Source organism: Oryza sativa, chromosome 1 (assembly GCF_034140825.1).
Source record: "Oryza sativa Japonica Group chromosome 1, ASM3414082v1".
NCBI lineage: Eukaryota > Viridiplantae > Streptophyta > Magnoliopsida > Poales > Poaceae > Oryza > Oryza sativa.
In genome coordinates, this window is record NC_089035.1 from 38,691,918 (window position 1) to 38,707,730 (window position 15,813).

A 15,813-nucleotide genomic window follows, 5' to 3' on the forward strand; every position below is an offset into this window, starting at 1 on the left:
CTCATGAACCGAGTCGGAAAACCTTAGCGAGCTAAAAGCCTGATTCAACTCGACTCGCAAGTTGGCTTGTTAGGTTTATTAATATATCTATTATTATTCTTTTTTTGCCGAGAAAGACCGAATGAGGCCATCCGAGTATATTAATAATAAATAAAGTTACAAACAAAACACGATAAAAACTATCGAGGTCGGAAGTGCACCAAGGTACATGACCAGATAGCCACGTGCTAACCACACAAACACAACCAACCGAAGGTGGAATCTAGCACCGAAATAACCCCTGCTAAGTGTGACCGAACGCGGTCAGGCTTACGACAACACCACCAAAACGAGACTCTAAAAACAATGCTCCCACGAAGGTCACAACATCAAGGATGTCACCATCATCCATCTAAGAAGATGTGGTTTTCACCTAGAGAAACATCAAGGGAGAGGGGTATCATAATTTCAAATCTATAATTTTATCATATGCATAAACATAAATAATAGATATTAACTAATAAAGAATTCATTATATACAAAATAGTCTAGATGTAATTAAATGATCAAGCACTATTTAAGAATTTCGAGCAGCTCGCTAGATTAAGGTTAGTTATTTTTCTCAACTTCAAACTTTAATTTTATCGTTTTCCGTTAGTATGCTTTTCAAACTGTTAAATGATATGTTATTTAAAAAAAAATCTATATAAAAGTTATTTTAAAAAATCAAATAAATATATTTTTCAAGTTTATAATTATTAATACTTAATTAATTATGTGCTAATAAGTTTTCTCGTTTTGCGTGAGTTAAAAATCTCTCTCTAAAAAGGAGATATAATGCAACCAAGTATAGTTTGACTTGACGTATTAAGACTTCGACTTCAAATTCGAGGTGAACCAAATCAGATTAGAATCCTCTACAGTTGAAGTCACGTGACTTTCTTACTCTAATGATCTATGGGCTCACATGTCGGTGATAAAGACATCGTGCATTTAACTGAAGAGTATCTTAATCTAATCAGCCCCGTTCGTTAGTCCAACAAAAGTTGGATAAACTTTTGAATACTCGTGGCACGTTTTTCAAACTAATAAACGGTGTGTTTCGTGTAAAAACTTTCTATATAAAAGCTGCTCTAAAATATAAGATTAAATTATTTTTCAAGTTTCTAATAATCAAAACTTAATTAATCACACGTTAGTGCCACCTCATTTTACGTGAAACACTTAATATTTATTTTCATCTTCAGGAGATTCAAACACCACCACATGAGTTTCGTATTTTTGTTCACATGTCACAAGTTTGCACTCGCTCGAACGTTTCGACGGTATAAACAGGGGTTAATTGGATCAATGCCACTGTAAATGTGACAAATCAGAAAAATGCAACTACTATTTATGTTATCGGCCAGGTACCACTGAAAATTTTTAAAATTAGAACCATGCCACTCCCGTTACTATTTCCGTCGTTCTCTCTCACGTCGTCATCCTCCTCTCTCACGATGGCACGGCGAGGGCAAGGCGTCATCCTCCGAGGACGAGGCGGTTGCCGGCGAGGACGTCGCGAGCGCGGGGAGCAGGTGCGGCCGCGGTTGCCGCTGGCGAGTACGGTCACGGGAGGTCGCGGAGGTCGCGGGCGCCGCCGGCGAGGACGGGAGCGGGGAGCAGGCCGGACGGCGAGGCAGTCGTCGTCCCCGAGAAGCTCCGGTCGCCGCCGATCCAGCTCCTCCTCCATGACGAGATCCGAGCAGCACCAAATCCTGTCGACGGACCAGTCGAGGACTGGGCTGTCTTGGGCATGGGACAGCACTGGACTCCCCGTATGGTCGAGCAAGGTGAACTTGCACCGCGCGTTCATGGGACCATCAATTCTATCTTGAAGAATGAGCAAGAAGGACATGCTCCATGGTGAGCCAGAAGCTGCTATGGTATTGGTAGGTGATACGCCAGAGGGGAGCGGGCGTCCGCCGCCGAGGACGGTCGCGGGGAGGTCGCAGAGGTTGGGGAGCGGGCGCGGCCGTCGCCGGCGAGGACGGGAGCTGGCGCGGCTGCGGCCACGGCCGGCGAGGACGGTCGCGGGGAGCGGGCATGGCCGCCGCCAACGACGGCGCGGACGCAGCCGCTGTCGCCGCCGAGGACGGTCTTGGAGGCGGGTGCGGGCGCTCCTTCCCCATCCGTCGCCGTGCTGCACTCCTCTGGCAGAAGAGCTCGTCCTCTCGCCGCTCCTTCCCCATCTCGACGCCTCTCGCCGCTCCTTCCCCATCCGCCGCCGTGCTGCTCTCCTCCGGCGCCATGTTGCCCAACCGCCGTTGAGACCAAGATGAAAGGTGAAGACAGAGACGGCAAAAATTATGACAGAGAGGACGGAAATAGTGACGGAGTGGTATGGTTCTAATTTTAGAAAATTACAATGGCATTAACTCGATTTCATAAATAGGAGTGACATTTTTTTATTTGCCATATTTGTAATGGCATGATCCAATTAACCCTATAAACAGAGGGCCGACGAATTGGGGTAAAAGTGGGAATGGGGTAACGGAGATCGGAACGGACGCCTTTCACCCTTTCCGGCTTTCCCCACTGGTTCTACAGGCATCCGCGCGGATTCAAATCAAATCCCTCGTCGTTACCCATTCCAGCCTTCCCCTCTCACCTTCCCCAATCTCCCTGCGGTAGAACCCTAGAGGAACCTTCTAGAACCCCCGAGCCCCCCCCCCCCCCGCGGCCCCCGGCGAAGCCAGCGAGATGATTCTCCGGACTCCACCGCAGCGGAAGCGGCGGGCGGACTCCGACGTCGACGCCGCCGCCGCCACCGCCACCACCCGGAGCCCCGTTTCCGACCGCCGCCTCGTGCTCTACGACCGGCCCACCGCCCTCGTACCCGCTGGCGTCCCCGGGGAGCCCATGGATGACATGGTCTGCACGTACCACTGCCGTCAGATGGTGAGATCGCTTCGCCCCTATCTTCTACTGCTATTGTTGTCTTAGCCCAATGGTCGGTGGAAGCATAGCGTGTCTAGTAATTTCGGTGTTACTCCAGCCTCGAGCTCCCATTTAGCTCCAGGTAGTCTCATATTTGATATGCTTAGCTCAGTTGATTCCACGCATGCCACATCAAAAATGTAGACAATTATCGATTGATTGATCAATTTGTAAGGAAATAGATGGCGTGGAGCGAATAATTGTGTGTGGCTGTTGCAGTAAGCGTTATTACATGCCAGTGTACCATATTGATATATACATACTGGTGTGTTCTTTTTTCTTGTATGTAATTCTCGTAGGTGAAATCAGAATTTATGGTGGCATTGGACACTGCAGAGAAGCAAGTTCAGGAGTATCGAGCCACACTTGATGATATGGAGGAACGATTATCCAAGAGTGGTATGCTGTTCTTTTTTCGCATGTGTACCTTCTTAAGTTCGATTTGCTATATCCGTTGGTCAAGATACATTTATGTATCACTTGAAGCATGCACGGAGTTTGGGCCTACCTTCTTCCTAGTTGTGTTTAGTTTGATTTGCCGGGCGCAGAAAGTAGGAAGGACACGTAGTATTGAATCAGATTCACTGCTCTAAGCAATCTACTGTTAGAAATAGGTGTTAGCTTATTACATTCGAAGCAATTGCATGCACATACTTAAAGGTAATCAATAAACATTTTTTTACTGCTTCAGAGGATGAGAGGGCAACATGCCAGGACAAACTGAATTATGTCGAGCAAGAATTGGCAGCAACAAAAGGTCGGGAAAGTGCAATGCAAGAGCGATTATTAAAGGAGGTGGGTGACTTTCAGGAACGCTACTGTGATCAAATCAAGAAGATAGGGGAACTTGAGGTATGCAAATCTCCTTTGGCACATGACCTCCATCCCGTCACATAGCTGGTGACTTGCCTTTAATGTACACCCCCCATTTCTTTTGGTTAGTTCCTTCTGCACCACTGAATATTTGCAAAAGGCCTCATTAACTCCCTAATAAAGTGGGTCTGGACGTACACACCCACTGGGACATTGGCTTGACACATAAGTGATGAGGCAAACATTCAGCTCCTTTTTTTAATCGTATATCTGCTCATCTATTGGCATGACTAATGAAGATCTTGGTGCTGCAGACGCAGCTGAAAAAAGAGATTGATTCTCGAATTGCTGCTGAATCATCGTCAGCATCCGCAAAGGAGTCAGTCAAGGAGTTGGAGGGGAATTTGCAGCGTTTATCTGAAAATTCAGAAAGGGAGAAGAAAGCCCTTAAGAAGAAGCTTTCATACTTGCAAGACGACACAAAATTATCCATTTCTAAACTAAATGCGGAGGTCTGTATTGTTGAACTCTTGTGCATAATGATTTATTACTAGATATTGGCTTATCTGTTTGAAAATGTCTGATGATAGCTTGAAAGAATGAGACTCAGGGCGCTAAACTCTGAGGACGAAGCAAAGTTGCTGAATGAACAGTTGGAGGACTTAAAAAAGCAACTAGATGAGGTCAGCTTATCTCTAATTTGCATGCTTGTCAGCTCATATTTTAATTTGCATGCTTATTTTTGTCTAGCAATATTTCTAATCTTTCCCTGCTAAGAATAGGCTATCTCATTAGATCATCTTTCTCATCTATTTTACTATTTGTTTGATATTTTTGTTCAACATCTATATTGATTTAATTTGTTTCTGGTCCTTGCCAGAGTGTTCGTGAAAATAATGAGATGGAGCACAGGCTATTGAATTGCAGTTCTTTATCTTATGAACGTACTCCATCAGACGATCAGAAGTTGATAAAGCTTTTGCAAGAGGAGCTCCGGAATTATGTGAGCATTATAAATTTGATATCTCCCAGATAGGTTCATAGCTGATTCTATCTGACTGGTTATTTTTCTTGCTTCTTTCATGCACTTGTACAAACTACAAAATGCTTCTTTGGATACACGTGGCTAAACAGCGAAATACCAGCTATTGATGACTGGCAGAATCTTATGTAACTAATCAGTGTCTTGCCGATATAAGCCTTACATCGTTATTACCATTACCTGCTTAGTATTATTAGATAGCATAGGGCCTTCCCATTCATAGTGCAGGGTAATAACACTGACAGAATGTGTCATATTAAAGTTCTGCCCACCCACCCCCCCCTCGCCCCCCGATACCGCAACATTATTAGCAGTGACTAGTTTTTTTTCCTCGAGAACAGCACTTGCTAGTAATTACTGATGCAAAATTTATGTTTTAGTTCCAAGGGAGTTGTTTTTCTATGGCCAGCTACCATAAATGTAGAATGTTCAAGCTGTATTGAAAGCTCTAATCTTCGCACAAGTGCGCTAGGCTGCTTGTTCTTATATTCTTCTTCTTGGATTCTAGATACAATGCTTTCCTGTAGCTGTCTTAAAATTGGATATTGTACAAGTGCTGCTTAACTTCGTTCATCAAGGGACCCTTTCTCCATGCAATGCACTTAGTTACCCCCTTCCCCTCCATTCTTCAGCTTTAGGCATATCTGAAGTTTTATTTCTTACCTGTCATTATATTAGGTTGTCTGAAATGAACTATTGTCCAAAATGAATGCATTTTTACCTGTATGGTTCTGTGCATTTAGGAAAAAGAAGTTGATGAAGCTAGAAGGTTGAAGTCTTCCCACACAAATGTTGAGTTACTTAAAGAAAAAATATTGGAGGAACAGGGGTGCAGGGAGAGAGCAGAAATGGAATTATCTAAGCTGCAGGAAATTGAAGCTAAAGCACAGAAGTTGGAGCTTGAATTAGCATCATGCACAGCATTGCTCAGCAACATACCTGATGTATCTTCTTTTGGTGATATACCTCAAAAGATCGCAGATTTGCAGAAGTGCGTGTCCATTGTTACAATTTCAATTTCATTTGTCTGCTATAGGCGAGCGCTATCAATTATCTGTGCTTCTTTCTTTCTTTATGTAAGGTTTATATGGTTATTTTGATTTTTAACAGGCAAGCATTGACAAATTTAAATAAAGTTGGTGAGGTAACATCACAGTTGAAAGAATTAAAGGTTGCATTGGAATTTGCTGATCTTAGCAAGCAACGGGCAGAAGGTGAAGCAACCCTTGCCAAAGAGAGGGCTGAAAGTGCTACTAGGGAGATCAAGCGGCTTGAACTTCTGGTACTGTTGTTTATTGCTATTTTTATAATTACTACTGTGATGCTAGTTTCTACTCCCCCCCTCAGTGCAATGCAATTCTGTAGATCCACTTGTGGCACCATAGCAAGTTCATAATCTGTTCATGCAACGATAACTCTTCCTCTGTACATTCTGTAATTACATTGATAACTTGTTCTTTCATACCCCATGATTTCATGCTGTCATTCCATTTGCTGTTTGTTTTCTGAACAGCTTGCTGCCATCAGTGAAGAAAGGGATAGATTAAGAAAGGACCATGCTGTGTCGAAATCTAGGGATGGAGATGATGCATCATCCAAGGTTTGTGATTTTTTTAATAAAATTGACAGTTTTGTGCCTTTATCATTCTTAATGGAATGCACAATATTTCTTGTGAGGTGACAATCCAGAATATGGAATCGGATCTATCTCGAATGGAAAAGGTAGTAACAGAACTGGAGAGCACTATACGTGACCAGAGAGAACTAATTAGTCAACAGCACACTGAGCTCAATTTGATGAATGAAAAATTGAGCATTGAATCAAGAAAAGCAAAATCATTGGAGCGAGATGGAGATCAACTACGCTCACAGGTGGCTTTACTTGAGTCAAAGGTAAGGGTTAAGATGAACTATTGAAATGGTATCTACATATGCTCATTCTGTTGTTTAGAGTAGTTTCATTTCGAAAAGGCACCCTTACATCTCATGTTTATCATGGTCCCATTTTCTTCATATTGCTTATATCTGTCTGGAACATCATAAGTTTGGATTAATTGTTCCAGTCCGGGCAACCTTTATTTATTTGTTTATTTGTAAGCAAACTATCAAGAATTTGGCTCCATTTATAGAGTGTACTGAGAAATGAAGCTTTATTCCTTTTAGTAAGGTAGCATGTCTATCTATCTTCTCTCATGAGCTGGTGTGAGGCTGTGAGGTACTGGACAGGGATGCTTCTCCTGCTTCTGTGAGAAAGCATGATTGGGACCATTATTTTTTTTCAGCTTCAAATGAAGCTTGGCTGAATGTTTTTGTGCTTAATTTCTGTTGTGTTTGTTGTATGTTGAGAGTTACCGTTTGCTGCTGGTGCAGTGATATATTGTTGGAGTCTCAAGTGAATGAATCTTCTTTTTTCAATAGAGTTGTTTTTCACAGTTGTCAGAAATGCCACTGTAAACAATACTAACTTAGCTGTTGATTAAAACCATGTTTGTACCTTGAATGTTCTTGTTATGTTTGACAGCTGGGCCATGGAGATTACTCTGCCTCTAGCACAAAAGTACTGCGTATGGTAAATACTCTTGCAGTGGACAATGAAGCAAAGCAGACTATAGAGGCATTGCAAGCTGAATTGAAGAAAACGAAAGAGAGGCTACAAGCAGTTGAAGAACTAAAAGGACAAGCTGGTGAGTGGTTTTATTCATCTTTTCGTCCTTGTGACAGTGTCCACATTTTTTGTTGGAACCGTGTGATAGAGTTACTACCTAAAGGATTGTAGGCTGTAGCATTCATTAATCAGTTGTCACCTACTCAGTTTTTTTAATTATTCAACAATATCTGATAACTCTTTTTTTTCTAGTCATTGCTCCATAGTCTAGCAAGATGTGAGAATCCTCAGATCTTCAACGCTTCATCAAACTTTAAATAGAATATTTATTTTACTGCAGATGTTGGAACTGTGGTTGATGTGAATATTGCTGAAAAGCTAGCACAGCTTAAAAATCAAATTGCAACCCTAGAGAAACGTGAAGAAAGGTACCCACTTTGTTATCTGTATGTTATAAGCTTCTGTTCATACTGATTTGTTAGAAAATGACCTTACAGTTTGTTTGAAACAGATATAAGGCAGTATTTGCAGAGAGGATCTCAGTTTTCCGAAAGGCTTGCTGCTCGCTCTTTGGTTATAAGGTATTATTAATATGACACAACCCATATTACACAGTGGATCAACCCTATCTATCTATTACTGCTATTTGTGCATTCTCCACCTCTTTTTTTTTAGAGATGAGGGATTCATGTTAGCATCTTGCGAATCTTACATAGTGAATCTGTATGCATTAGTATGCCAAGTCAGTGTTTTGGGATTTCATCCAATGTGAACCTCTTGAACCCAAATTAAAATTGACTCTCGATCCTGGTGTTTGAAGCTAAGGATGAAAGAGTACATCAGTATTTGTGTTGTGGAGTGTGGACATGGTTAGTTTGATACTTCTCAATCATGCTGTCTTTTGGTTTGAAAATTTTGATTGCCTTCGATTGTTGCATTGGTCATGCCTATTTCAGATAACCGTGCTCATCATTTTCTAGCTTCAACATTTCGTTTGATTTTTTCTCATGCCTTTATGTTTGATGTCAATACTATTTGACGTAACCTTTTCAATTTTATGGTTTTAGATAGTGATGAATGATCAGCAACAGTCAAATGGGATCCCTGTAACACGTTTTATTCTGCATTCTGTTTACGCCCAAAGTGATGATGAGAAGCTTGAGTTTGACTACGAATCTGGAAGCACCAATATTGTGGTAGGATTATTACCTTGCTGAAATTATCATTCCTATAATTTAACAGGGCATTATTTGATGTTATTAATGTATATACAGGTCAATGACTACACTTCTCAACATGAAATTGCTCAGCAGGTATTCAGCGTATTGGTTGCATTTGACTGTATTTCTTTTTTCTGATGCATGGATGAAATAACTAAAAAGTAATGTTACAGATGTGTATAGGAGGAAAGTGTGGAAACATCGTTATTTATTCTTGTCTAATATGACTATTTATTTATGTCCTCTAGTTTTGCATCTAGGTTGTATGCTGCACAAATGAATAGTCTGGTTGGTGTCTTAGTGAATTGCGTTAGGATGCAATAGATAAATCCCAGTGGCTAGATAGGTGTACATTTACTTAACACATCACATTTCATTTAAGGCATATCTCTTGGGGTGCTCAGGAACCAGCAACCAAGATGTTTCTAATGAGAATGCTGTACACATTTTCTAGACATCAGATTGTTTGAAGTTGGAACAAACATTTGATCTGGACACCCATACCATGATGGTCTTACAACAGCAAATTACAGAACTGTTTTTAAATCTTGTGTTGGGCCACTTGGTTTTACTGCTTCTGATGATGCAACTATACATTTTCAGGTAGATATTTTCATACGAAAGATGAATTCTATCCCGGCCTTCACAGCTAACCTGACAATGGAATCCTTCAACAAAAGAAGTATCTGTTGAAGATAAAAGTTCAGTGAGAATTCATATTGTTGGATTTTGTGAGTATGCTTTCTTCGAGTCACCGAAGATTGGAAAATGTATTTCATTTTGGAAACACTCTGGGCTCATGTCTTTCCGATGCATTATCACAGCTTCTCGTAGTAACTGGAGATGTCCAAATTGTTATGTTGTGGCAGCCCTGGACCGTGGTCGAGCAAGCTCCTAGATATAGCAAGGTTCCCCCCACCCTTTTTCATATATACTAAGGTGCAATTGATATACCTTGTGGTTTTTTATATGTTTTAACGATTTGTTCAAATGTCAAAAGCTGAGGAGCACGGCGTGTTACTAATTGGACATGAGTAGAGAGTTGATGCCGGGCTGTCACATACTCACATGGATTCACCTCTGTTATGATTTTTGACAAAGTATATATGAATGCGAGCGTTACTTGTACTGTGGCCTGGACTGAAGCATGAGCTTTTGTAAACTGTAGCGAACTATCATATGTAACTGAGCCATGTGAATTGTTAATTACCGCAAACCAGAATTGGTTTTCTTAACATGCTATCATCATAACGTAATGCACGCAACGCGTAGATCCCAGCCGAAAGCAGTTAACTTAACTTTACCCCGTTCCCCTGCATTTTCTGGGCTACACCGATCCATTCCCCTGCATTTTCGGGGCTACACCGATCCATGATTGGTACATAGTACGCCGGTGAATCCGACGTACAATCAGCACACGTAAATTCGTTGTCATGCATGGATGAACTCTCCCAGGTCAGGTCCCATGTCTCACACGCTCAGCATGAGGCGCCTCACACGAAATGGCCGCCCCAAACCGAACCGAACCCCGCGCGGTGCAGGCGCAGGTGGCCGCGGCTGGCAGATAACCAGCGCGTTTCGCTCGCGCGCCGGCACATAAATCGCGTCGGCCTCCGGCTGCCCGAGAGCCGTACGTACTACAGAAATACAAGTGCTAACTTAGCTTATTAGCGGATAATCCCCCCAGCGAGCGAGCGAGCGAGGCTGCTGCTGCGAAATGATGGTTTGTGATTTATCCTGTCAATTGGTTAAGTTGTTGTGTTTAGTTATTTTTGGGTGAAATACCGTATGGATCAGTGGCTAAAGTGAATTTCTTGTAGACACTGTCGACGTCGGAGCGGCAGCCGCAGCCGGAGAAGAAGCCGCCACGGACGAGGCCGCCGCTGCCAGGCAAGGCCGTGGCCGCGCTGTGCGTGGCGAGCTTTGTCGTGGGCTTGCTGCTCAGCGGCCGGGTGGTGGTGCCGTTGCTACCTCCGGGCTCGTCGTCGCCGGCGAGCAACTACAAGACGTCCTTCTCTACTGGCTGCGAGAACAAACGCGCTGTAAGTTGCATATACACAGAGTCCAAACTGATCTCTAATTTCAAACGGTTGCATGCATGACAACTGAGCTTGCACGTACACACCCTACTTTTTTTTTTTTTTGGAATCCCCAATTGACACCCTATATATTTTTTGTGTCCTGGTCGGCTGATCCAACTCTGGAAAATCTCTCAGAAGCTAGGCGAGAGCAATCCAACGGACATCATGAACGAGGTGTCCAGGACTCACCACGCAATCCAGTAAGCATTTTCCTTCGATCAAAGCGAATCATAACGTACGTATCTCATGCGAGCCCAATGGTGATCGAACTGTGCGAGCTCCCTCCGGCCTATAGGTCCCTGGACAAGGCGGTGTCTTCTCTGGAGATGGAGCTCGCCGTGGAGCGCGCTCGGAGCAGCGCCGCCGTCGGCGCCGGCACGGCCGTCTCATCCCTGGGCCCACAGAAGGCCTTCGTCGTGATCGGCATCAACACCGCCTTCAGCAGCAAGAAGCGCCGCGACTCCCTCCGCGACACCTGGGTCCCTAGAGGTCACAAAAACTTACAACAATTTTTCAGTGATTCCCAAAATGCATTTTTTTTATTTTAAAAAAAGAGATTAGGAGGAGAAACGTCACTCAAAATATTTTTTTAAGAAAAAATTATGAGCTGCTGAGGATTAAATACGGAATCTCGAAATTGAAATAATACATCCTCTCATCACTGCACTATCAGGTGCATCTCCCAAAATGTTTTGTTTTGGGGAACCAGTTCCAAGTATCGATGTGTATGGTTGTGCAGGGGATAAGCTGAGGAGGCTGGAGAAGGAGAAGGGGATCGTGATCCGGTTCGTGATCGGGCGGAGCGGCGCGGCGGCGGCGGGCGACGGGCCGCTGGACCGCGCGGTGGACGCGGAGGACGCCGAGAACAAGGACTTCCTGCGGCTGGATCACGTGGAGGGCTACCACGAGCTGTCCTCCAAGACCAGGGTCTACTTCACCACCGCCGTCGCCACCTGGGACGCCGACTTCTACGTCAAGGTCGACGACGACGTCCACGTCAACCTCGGTAATGCACCATGCAAACACAAATTAATACACCATTATTCATGCTCGAATAAATAATAATCTCGATCTTGTTCGTGAATGAATGAACAAATTTTCGTTGCAGGGATGCTGACGAGCAGGCTGGCCAAGTACAGGACACGACCGAGGGTGTACGTCGGCTGCATGAAGTCCGGACCTGTTCTGTCGCAGAAGTGAGCAAATGGAGATTAAAATCTTGTGTTTTGTTTGTTGGTAGCCTGATGCATGGATGAATTTGTCGGTGTTTTGTTGTTGTTCGTTGTTGCAGGGGAGTGAAGTACCACGAGCCGGAGTACTGGAAGTTCGGGGACGAGGGGAACAAGTACTTCCGCCACGCCACCGGCCAAATCTACGCCGTTTCCAAGGATCTCGCCGCCTACATCTCCATCAACCAGTACGTACGCTTGATCCTAGCTTGTGTGCTTCTGAAATTGTGACGTGATATGCTCTGAATTTTTCTTCTTCTAGGCCGATCCTGCACAGGTTCGCAAACGAGGACGTCTCCCTCGGCGCGTGGCTGATCGGGCTCGAGGTCGAGCACGTCGACGACCGCAGCATGTGCTGCGCCACGCCGCCAGGTCAATCTCAGCTATCGATTCTTTTCATGATCATCTTCCTAGCTAGTGGTACTACTCCAGATCAGAATTTTTCAGGGTTTTTTGTTTTGTTTTGAACTTTCTTTCGCATTTTTCACTGGCAGATTGCGAGTGGAAGAAGCGAGCTGGGAACGTGTGCGTGGCGTCGTTCGATTGGTCGTGCAGTGGGGTCTGCAAGTCAGTGGACAGGATGAAGCACATCCACAGGGCCTGCGGCGAAGGCCAGGGAGCAGTCTGGAGCGTCGCTACGTGATGATCACATCATCAGCTTTAATCGTAGCATTAATCTTTGGTTTTATGATGGTGCAAAGCAGCTAGCGGGCGACGAGGGGACTAGTTTAACTGAATGATCGATTGTTTCAGATGATTAGGAAACGAGCCACGTAGAATGGATGAACGTGCATGATGGTGGAAAATGGAAATGCATGGGTGGTAACTGTAAAAGTGTAAAGGCTTTAGCATCCAATTTCCAGGGGGAGTTGGGTCATGCCATATGCTTCACTTATTAATCACAGCTCTTTCTGCATTTTTAAGGGCTCCTTCAGAACGCAAGTTTTTTTTTATGATTAGTTGAATTCTTATAGTCACCCTTTATATAGTTCGTTTACCTTTCAAAAAGTGCAGCCGTGAGATGTAATTTCTACTCTCAAACTAAAAAAAGGCTGAAGGATGCAGAAGGAACTTTCACATGAATCAAAATATATTGGTTTTTAACTATAAATCTATAATGACCGAATAATTATAAGGTTAGCTTTTAACAATATCAACTAAAACAGTCAACTCCCTCCATCCCAAAATTGCTGGTCATCCCAGAATTGTAGTGGTAAATTAGCTTAAGGTGAAAATTACCACGATGCCCCACATTATTACTAGTTGCATGTTGTCATTTCAATTAGGGGATTACCACAAAAGGCACTAGCCACACAAGGAATATTTTTTAAGTATAGAGTTAACTAAGGACATGTTCAATGCGTACCCCTGGACCATGTCCCTGCTCACGCCGTCGGTGCTTGTCGTCAAGCCGTCTCCTAGCAGAGGGCCACGACCCCAATACAGGGGACGCGGCTCTATGAGCTCCTCGGTTGGGGGACCGGGCGAGGAGTCGCACTGGGTCGGCCGTGGCTAGGGGAGGAGCCTGTGGACATCGCTTTCTCCCCCCATTTTTCCCCTTCTACCCTCGCCAGCCGCCGAAGAGAGAGAGAGAGACAGAGAGTACCGCCGGCGCCGGCGAGGTGGAAGGCGACGAGTCACCGTTCTCCCCGGCAACAACATCGGCGCCTGCCCGCCACTGTCTCCTCGTTGCGGCGCGGACGGCACCGCTCCAACCCGATCTAGCCGCGGAGGGCCAGATGCACCCACGACAGCGCCGGATCTGCCGCTCCGGCCGGTGACGGTGCGAGACGGGGAGGTCAGCGACGGTGCAAGGCAGGGAAGATGGCAATGGCGCGACGGGCAGCGACGTGGGAAAGAGAGGGAGAGAGAGGCGGCGACGGCCGACAAGTAGCACGAGAGAGAGGGGCAAATATGAAAGAGAGTGAGAGATAGAGTGAGAGAGACGGATGGAGGTAGGGGTAGGAGGGGAAAAAAGTCTATGTGGCTTCTTGGGTTGGGATACCCGTTGCGGGCTGGAGTATCTCCATCAAGTGGCATCAAATTTTAAAGAACCCATTAGGGGTATCCTCCATTGGAAGATGAGTTCCCCAGAGAATACCCTTAGTTAGTGAGAGCACTCTAGAGGTGGCTTCGGTTGTATATGCCCTAAGTAGTGTCACTAGTACAAGCGTTACTACTCCAATGCCAAAACAAAGCATGGAAGGACAAACGCTAAGAGGTAAAGCGTTAAGCAATCTGGGACGGAGGGATCGGAGTAACATTTAACCTCCTCCTCAACAAACGGTTGTACTTGTCTAGCTACCAACCACATGAGATATCTTAAAATCTTAGTACATAGGGCTTTGTTCGACTGCAATTAATTTCATTGTTGCGCAACCAACACAAATAGTGTTGTGTCTGCAGCTGCATGCAGCGGCTGTATCGGCCAGTCGAACAGGCCCTATATTACCTTTGGATGTGCATCCAACTGTTACTACTCATCTTCTCCAATCAGCAAAGCTATTGCAGGGGGGAGTCTAGTACGTGAACGTTCGTGGGAGGTGAATCTGGCGATCCGTTTTGATAGGTTAGCCTTTCTTCGTACTAAATCACGTGCCTAATCATGATTTGCATATATTTTATCGTTTTTGTTATAATCAAATCTGTGAATGCTTCGTCCTTTTTTTTTCTCTAAGTTTGTTTAGATTGGACTCTTTTTTTTAAGAAAATATTCACTAAAATTTCTAATTGCAGATATAATTTATATATAGAAAGTTTTTATATATAAAGTCTATATATATATAAAGAGTTTAAATACATAAAAATTTATATACATAAAGTCTCTATATATAAACCTTTTATATGAAAAATCTATATATATATAAAAGGGTATCAGAAAGTCTACCTGTGAAAAGTTTTCAAAAAATAGTTAACATAAAAGTTTCCGTTAATAAGAGTAAGAAAATCTGAAAAACAATCGGCTTGAAAAAAAGAAAAAGAAAAACCAGTTCTCGTAAAAGAGGAAAGAGAGAAAATAAAAAGAAAACTTAATCACGTAAAAGTGTAAACAGATAAACAAATACGCGTGTGAAGAAATATCGATCCCCCACCTGTTCGCGAGATCGGCTATCCGCGAACGTTCGCCAACTAGCTCTTTCGGTTTTTCTCCAACTAGTTGTCATCCAATTGCCGAATAGGATTTGACGATTATCCGTTTTATCACCTTACATGTAAAATCATCTATGGAATGGCTAAATGTACTTAACAAATAGCGAAACTATATATTTATAATTCCTCTGTTTGGTTTTGACTTTGAGTTGTCTTACGATCAGGGGTGGATCTAAGAAGAACTGATATGAGGGTATGAACAAAATATAAAAAACTATATCCCTATCTTATAATGAATGTATGATAGAAAATTTTAGTGATAACTTAATGGGGGCTCCAATGGATACAAGGGACCTGCGGATCCGTCACTGCTTATGATCACCAATATATTTGAATAATCTATTTAACATCAAAGTTGTACGATTAGGTTCATAATCTAAAATACATTACTAGTATCTTACATTCAAATCTATTCGCATTCACATTGTCGATGAGTGATCCTCTCTAGCGGGAGATCGTGAGACCCCCCTTTCGTGAGTTCGGCTGGGGGAAGAAGCTCGCCTCTAGAAATCGCGTATCCGTCCCCAAGGCTCCTAGCTAGCTCGCACACAACCAAATTATACAGGTTTGGGCCGCTATGAAGCGTAATACCCTACTCCTGTGTATAGGATTTAGACTGAGAGTTACAAGGGTTCCTAAACTCGGGAGAACACTCTTACTTCCCTCATCCACAAGCTCAGATTTTCTGAGAGTCGTCCCCTTTCTCGGTGGGCAA

The 15,813-nt window shown here is 43.8% G+C and overlaps 1 protein-coding gene and 1 long non-coding RNA gene across 2 annotated transcripts; both read left to right on the forward strand.

The window, feature by feature from the left end:
- The first annotated feature begins 2,566 nt into the window (after positions 1–2,566).
- Positions 2,567–12,925, forward strand: LOC4325085 (mitotic spindle checkpoint protein MAD1). Its single transcript, XM_066308174.1, has 25 exons — positions 2,567–2,919; positions 3,258–3,357; positions 3,650–3,810; positions 4,086–4,283; positions 4,362–4,454; positions 4,652–4,774; positions 5,557–5,804; positions 5,924–6,095; positions 6,327–6,413; positions 6,503–6,706; positions 7,335–7,497; positions 7,759–7,846; positions 7,930–7,999; positions 8,486–8,614; positions 8,693–8,731; positions 9,242–9,320; positions 10,094–10,098; positions 10,459–10,680; positions 10,855–10,919; positions 11,015–11,208; positions 11,459–11,725; positions 11,828–11,915; positions 12,011–12,136; positions 12,211–12,320; positions 12,443–12,925. Exons 1-25 carry the CDS (start codon positions 2,722–2,724, stop codon positions 12,589–12,591), a joined length of 3,378 nt encoding a protein of 1,125 aa, XP_066164271.1. The 5' UTR covers positions 2,567–2,721; the 3' UTR covers positions 12,592–12,925.
- On the forward strand, positions 9,400–9,873 carry LOC136354725 (uncharacterized). Its single transcript, XR_010738437.1, has 2 exons — positions 9,400–9,546; positions 9,639–9,873. It is a non-coding gene; the product is annotated as an uncharacterized lncRNA (long non-coding RNA).
- Positions 12,926–15,813: the final 2,888 nt, after the last annotated feature.

Coding starts and splice junctions, on each gene's coding strand:
- LOC4325085 (XM_066308174.1), top strand. CDS start 2,722: ATGATTCTCCGGACTCCACCGCAGCGGAAGCGGCGGGCGGACTCCGAC. Junction 7,498..7,758: donor AGAACTAAAAGGACAAGCTG/GTGAGTGGTTTT, acceptor ATTTTACTGCAG/ATGTTGGAACTGTGGTTGAT. Junction 12,321..12,442: donor GTGCTGCGCCACGCCGCCAG/GTCAATCTCAGC, acceptor TTTCACTGGCAG/ATTGCGAGTGGAAGAAGCGA.